This window comes from Propithecus coquereli, unplaced genomic scaffold (genome assembly GCF_000956105.1).
Source record: "Propithecus coquereli isolate 6110/MARCELLA unplaced genomic scaffold, Pcoq_1.0 Scaffold236, whole genome shotgun sequence".
NCBI lineage: Eukaryota > Metazoa > Chordata > Mammalia > Primates > Indriidae > Propithecus > Propithecus coquereli.
This window is the reverse complement of record NW_012147908.1, coordinates 2,749,130-2,755,895: the sequence shown is the minus strand read 5'-3', so window position 1 is coordinate 2,755,895 and position 6,766 is coordinate 2,749,130. Positions and strand designations below refer to the sequence as shown.

At 39.7% G+C, this 6,766-nt stretch overlaps 1 protein-coding gene across 1 annotated transcript in view; it reads left to right on the top strand.

Annotated features, from left to right (window-relative positions):
- Positions 1–436: 436 nt before the first annotated feature.
- Positions 437–6,766, top strand: part of RNF14 (ring finger protein 14) — an 11,902-nt gene continuing 5,572 nt past the window's right edge. The window contains exons 1-4 of the mRNA XM_012645823.1: positions 437–473; positions 990–1,141; positions 3,910–4,437; positions 5,345–5,573. Of these exons, the coding sequence (XP_012501277.1) occupies positions 3,982–4,437; positions 5,345–5,573 (685 nt within the window). The 5' untranslated portion in view covers positions 437–473; positions 990–1,141; positions 3,910–3,981. The remainder of the gene's footprint in view (positions 474–989; positions 1,142–3,909; positions 4,438–5,344; positions 5,574–6,766) is intronic.

Here is a 6,766-nt window from a genome sequence, read left to right as displayed (position 1 = left end):
TCCTGCCTCAGCCTCCCGAGTAGCAGGACTACAGGCACATGCCACCACGCCAAGCTAATTTTTTCTATTTTTAGTTGCCCAGCTAATTTTTTTTTAGTAGAGCCAGGGTCTCACTCTTGCTCAGGCTGGTCTCAAACTCCTGACCTCAAACGATCCTCCTGCCTTGGCCTCCCAGAGTGCTAGGATTACAGGTGTGAGGCACTGTGCCCAGCTGATTGGCTGTTAAATAGAGATAATCAAAGAGAAAATGAAATAATGTATGTGAAAACACTTGGAAAACTCTAAAGTACCGTGGTGGTTGTTAATACTATTTGGTTTCCGGAATCATTTCAACTGCCGTAATGTGATACATGCTGTTACTCTGTGACCTTTTGCTTCAGAAAAAACAAAACTACTTTTGATACATTCACAGAAGACCTTGATGTATATACTTTTTCAAAATGTTTCTACTAGAAATGGATTGAGTAAAGAAAGTAAGTGTGACAATTTAAATGAAGCTTTGATTGTGAGAGTGTTGTGTGTTGTATCATGCTCTCAAGCTTGAGATCACTGTGTTGGTATAGATTTTCTCAGCTATGATTCATGGATAGTTGGTGCATACTGGTCTAAGTAGGTCATGGCTGTATGGTAGAAATAAACATCCTTTTCTCTAGATTGTGTCTTTAATCATCTGTAAACCAAACCAACAAGAAAACACAACATTGTGTTGTTACTTGGTCATTAGTGTTAGGAATTGTACTCAGAAATGTATACAAGAATAAGTTGTGTATCTTCATTATACATTTCATGGTGCTTGGTAGATTTTTCAAGGGTTTATAAGATTTTTTTTTAAGGTGGTGGCTATGAAGTTAAAATTAGGAAATAGTGCTTTATGGGAGCGTTTTTACCCCCTCAACTAAAGCATTAAGTCTTTCTTGAGCACTGCTCAACAGTAATAGACACTCAAGTGTTGACCAACTGATCCTTTCTAATCTTTGTTTTTGGTTCAGGCAATTCAAATGAGTGTCTCCAGAATAGTGGCTTTGAATACACCATTTGCTTTCTGCCTCCTCTTGTGCTGAACTTTGAACTGCCACCAGATTATCCATCCTCCTCCCCACCTTCATTCACACTTAGTGGCAAATGGCTGTCACCAACTCAGGTTAGACCCGAAACTTAATTTTTCCTATCCATTTTTAGAAACTTAAAAAATCATCTTTAATTGAAGACTACCTTGATGATCTTAAATTCAGTGCATGAAGAGAACAAATGGCTTTGATTTTATAATTTTTTTCCCCTTGACTTCATGAATCCTAATGTTGATGAATTGAAAATGTTTGGTGTCTTAAAAAGGAATGGCAGTGATTAAAACAATTAATCATTATGAAGTGCAGTAGGAGTAATTTTTAATCGAGTGTGTTGTTTCCTTTCTTGTCTTGCTCTTTTTAATTTAAACTATTGTAATGGAGACTATGAGGTCCTCCTCATTGTCCTTACTTTTTTTCTTAGTTTCTTATCCGTTCCTTAAATGAAAGATTTGATTGTAATTAGGACTAAAGATTGAGTTAATGTAGTTATAATCAAATTTTCTGAGTAAATATGATTGCTTTTCTTTAAAAAAAAATCTGTATGTTAATAACAAATGTTGACTGGTGTCACATAGACATAAATGCACACAAATTGAAATGTGTGTAATTCCTATAGAGAGCTCATTAAGGCCCGAGACCTTATATTAAGAACCTTGATTTCCTCTGGGTTATATATCCTTTTATAGTAACAACCTCAACTCTTGATTAAGACATAAACATGACTTGAAGCTAATCTTAAGTATTCTGGGATAGATAATGGATCAATAGCAGCTACTTTCCTAGAAATTTTGATGAAGATTGATAGGCTGATGTATATTAAGACAAAAGCTGTCAAGAGTTGCTGACCTCAAGGAATAGCTCATCAGTTTTTCCCTTTTGATCATATAGTTGTCATGCCTCCATCCACCAGTCCAGTCTAATCTTTTAGATGAGAGTGCTTTTACAAAATTTAGCTTGTGGTTTAAAAACAAGATTAAACTTGAAAAAAGGACAATAATACATGTAGAATAAAAAGGAATATTACTTTGCATTCTATTATCTGTACCAGAAGCAATAGATGCAAGACAGTTGATTATTTGCCCAGGAATACCAAGACTGTTTGACATTTAGTCACTGATAGTTGACTGAATTATTTAGATATTTAATATTCATAGTTCCATTTCTCCAGGGAGCTCTTGATACTTTGCATCTATGCGTGTGCGTGCACACACATGCACAAAACGGGTAGATTAACTGGATGTATGGTTGCAGTTTCAGATTATAGCCAACCGGCACATCTACCAAATGCTGGCTTTGGGGGAGGAGAGGAGGTGGGTTGGGGGAGGGTTGTTCATTTTTGTTTTACAGCTAAAATTATAGTAGAATTCTTTGTCAAATAAATTTTTATGCATGTAATTGACATTTTAATTGGTCTCTTATGTTCCTTCTTGGTTTATTTCTTCTTTGCTGCACCCTGATTCCTTGGCATTATCAATCTGACCTGTCGATAGTGAAATTGACACATGGACCTGTCATTCTCTGAATTGGGGTGGGTAGATGGAAGTAGGTTTAGTATTCTAGTATTTTCCGTTATTCCTCCCTCAGTGTACCTGCACACAGTTTCTCTTGCTCTTTATCTCCTCCACCCTTCACATTCACATGCATCCCAGCTGCCTCTTTTGAGAAGGGACTGGAGTAAAAAGGACGGAGGAGAATGGCTTCTTCATTGCACTTGGTGGCTCACACAGCTCGCTGCGAGCTTCCCTTTTAGTATTTATCACATTCATGGATTTTAGCAGATTCCTAAAAAGCATGGTTGATCTTGTGATCATATTCATGCAAATGTAAAAAAGCATTAGTTGTCCAGTCTCAATTCATCCATAAGTATTTAAGGTAGTTCCTGCGCAGCACTGAACAAAGTAAGGAACAGAAAATGTAGTCTTCTTGTTATTTAAATTTACAAAATTTGTTTGCCATCTGGAAGGCTTATTTTTGGATGTTTACCTAAAAAAGGAAAGCTGCTTATAATTCCTGAGCTCTACTTACAAATATTTTATATTTCTAATGGAAAAATCCTCTTATGTTTGCCTTTCGAATTGAACAGACCACTTTTAAAGAGGAAAAGTCAAAATAATTTAACTTTTATTGCTTAGCTTAGGAAGGGTGAGCTTTCTCTGTGGCAGCCAAACCATGTTGAGAGCTTGTGATTATGTCTAGAGTCAGAGTCAGTCTGCCTTCCCTCCATTAGCCAGAAGCTCAGGTAAGCCCACATTGCTTAGTTAAAAGCAGCTTGTAAATTGGAAAAACAAGGACTAAGGTTGAATTGTTAGTAATTTTTTCAGATGAGTTGGCTTTTTGATAGGACTGAAAGTTAGAATTTAATTTTTAAACTGTTCTTTGTAACCGTTATTCCATGATCCCTAGTCCAAAGGGCTAGGACTCCGAAAGGAAGAGAAAGTTCATTTTAGAACTAGATCTCTTTCTCCTACGTGACATAATATAGCAATGCTAAGACAAAGAACAAGTAAAGAATGAGTAAAGAACAGACCAAGTCCTCCGTTTCAGTGGCTCAACTGTAAATCTAGTTTTCCTTCTTATGGAGTCTTGCTGTTTCTCTTGTTTTCATGGCACTTCTTGCTTCTGACTTTACATTCTACTCTGGCTCATGTTGCTGAATAGTTTAAAAAGTGCTTCGAAAAGAATGTTGGTACTATTTTGTAGCACAGTGTATCACAGCAGTAAAAAATAGTGTTACAAAGTGTAAGGGCCTAACTTTCAAGTTAAAAAGATTTCTAGGGAAACCGAAAGTTGGCAAGAGCATCATCTTTCAAACTCACCAGCAACCTTGTGTGTTTTCTCCTAGCTATCTGCCCTATGCAAGCACTTAGACAACCTATGGGAAGAACACCGTGGCAGCGTGGTCCTGTTTGCCTGGATGCAGTTTCTTAAGGAAGAGACCCTAGCATACCTGAATATTGTCTCTCCTTTTGAACTTAAGATGGGTTCTCAGAAAAAAGTGCAGAGAAGGATGGCTCAAGCCTCTCCCAAAACAGAGCTAGATTTTGGAGGAGCTGCTGGATCTGATGTAGACCAAGAGGAAGTTGTGGACGAGAGAGCCGTGCAGGATGTGGAATCATTGTCAAGTCTGATCCAGGAAATCTTGGACTTTGATCAAGCTCAGCAGATAAAATGCTTTAATAGTAAATTGTTCCTGTGCAATATCTGTTTCTGTGAGAAGCTGGGTAGCGAATGCATGTACTTCTTGGAGTGCAGGCATGTGTACTGCAAAGCCTGTCTGAAGGACTACTTTGAAATCCAGATCAGAGACGGCCAGGTTCAGTGCCTCAACTGCCCAGAACCAAAGTGCCCTTCAGTGGCCACGCCTGGTCAGGTAAATATTTACCCTGCTGACAGTTGCCTCTTAATTATCTTTCACAAAGGGAGATACCTTCTTAGAACTTCCCAAGGCTCCCAGAGCACCTGAAGGCCTTGAAGCCAACTCACAAGTTGTTTCACTGTGTCCAGTAACAATGCTGTGGTCTTATACTACCGTTTCAGCAAATGTAAATGTTTCCTTTGCTGGCCTTGGAATGGGCGGTCCTAGGCAATAAAAAAGTAATCATGAAGTAATTCTAGTGATTTACTTTGTATATCTGCTAGGATCCCATCAACCTTGGGGAAGCACTGGCCTGTCTTTTTATGAGGTTGGGATCTGAAGGGGGAATCCCTTGGAATGATTACCCCACTTGTTTACAGACTTTAGCATAAATAAAGCCTACTTGGTGTTTTGGTTTTTTACTCAACTTTATTAGGGCATAATTTTACTTACAATAAACTATACCCATTTAAATTGTACAGTTTGCTTAGTTTTGACAAAGATATAGCCCCATGCAACCACCATCTCAGTCAAGATATGGACTAGTACCATACTTGGTTTGATATTGAAGTGAGATAGAGGGTTTTTTTGTTTCATTTTTTGAGATAGGGTCTCCCTCTGTCACCCAGGTGGGAGTGCAGATGGCCTCATCATGCTAGCTCACTGCAGCCTCGAACTCCCGAGCTCAAGTGATCCTCCTGCCTCAGCCTCCCGAGTAGCTGAGTCTACAGGTGTACACCACCACACCCAGCTACTTTTTCTATTTTTTGTAGAGATGAGGTGGGTCTCACTCTTGCTCAGGCTGAGGTAGAGGTTTTAATCTATATGTCCATCTGGTTTACACCAGCATCCTAAGAATCTCCTCAGGATCAGAACTGGTTGTGGAATCATCAAACCTATGGTGTTTTGTATTTTCCTCCAGGTCAAAGAGCTAGTGGAAGCAGAGTTATTTGCCCGTTATGACCGCCTTCTCCTCCAGTCCACCTTGGACCTGATGGCGGATGTGGTGTACTGCCCCCGCCCCTGCTGCCAGCTGCCTGTCATGCAGGAGCCTGGCTGCACCATGGGCATCTGCTCCAGCTGCAACTTTGCCTTCTGCACCCTGTGCAGATTGACCTACCATGGGGTCTCCCCGTGTAAGGTGACTGCAGGTATGTTGTTACTGTGTGAACCCAAACTCCCACCACCCACCCCATCCCCAAAACCTTATGATTTCATTCGTTCAATTTGGAAGTATTCACTCAACAGACATTTCCATGTCAGTTACTGTCCTAGGCTCTGGGGATGTAGTAGTGACCAGAAGAGACAAAATTTCTGCCCTCATAGAATGTACATTATAGTGGCAGAGACAGGCAAACAAAATAAATAAGGATATTAGGTGGTAGTAAGTGCTGAGCAGGGAGAAGAAATAAAGCAGGGAACAGGATATGAGATGTTCTGAAGGGGCGGGGACTTGGGATTTTAGTTAGGGAAACTAGGGGAGGCCTCGCTGGCAAAATGGTTTAAGTAAAGACTTGAAAGAAGTAAGGAAAACCATACATATATTGGGAGAACATTCCAGGAAAAGGAATGGCAAGGTAAATTCTACTTATGAACATGGAAAAATGTTGATCCCGGGTGGCAAATGCAGGGCATCTAAGCTGCCACTCTTGTCTCCATGGCACAGGTGCCTGGTCAGTCATCAACTGCTTTCTCATTGAGCCCAGGGAGGCCTCAGAACCTTTCTCAACATGGCGCTTCAGAAAGCTACCCTCTGTTGAAGTAGGCACAGGAGGTGAAACCTGTTTGCCAGTTCTGGTCTAGATGAGGGTAGGGATAGCAGGCCCTTAGCGTCAATTTCACTGGACTTTGGTGGCTTAGTCCTTCTCAGACTAGCAGGGATGATCATAGCTACTTCATTATTCTAAGGATTGAGAGAGCTAATATAGCGCTACTCAAAGTTGTTATATTTGTTACGCTGGTCTATGATGAGATAAATATAGAAATAGGATTCGAAACTTTATAGTGATTTCACAGAATTTTATGTCAGTCAAATCTAATACAAATTTAGGCTTGTGCTTTTTGTCTTTACTTTCATTTTTCTAATAATTCGTTTGATTGTGTTTTATGAAAGTGTTGATCCTTGACAGATCGTGGAAAGAAAACTTGTCCTTCACCATAGTTTGAGAAACATAATACATGTAAAATGCGAGATGTCAACTGTTAATGCTATTATTAGTATAGTTACTAATTGCTAGTGTCAGCGGAGTGTCATTATTTCTAAGAAAGTACCCTGTGAGGAAGGAATAAGTAGACAATTCCAGTTGCCTAGGGCAGAGTCTTGTAGAAGGTAAGGGCAGAAGGG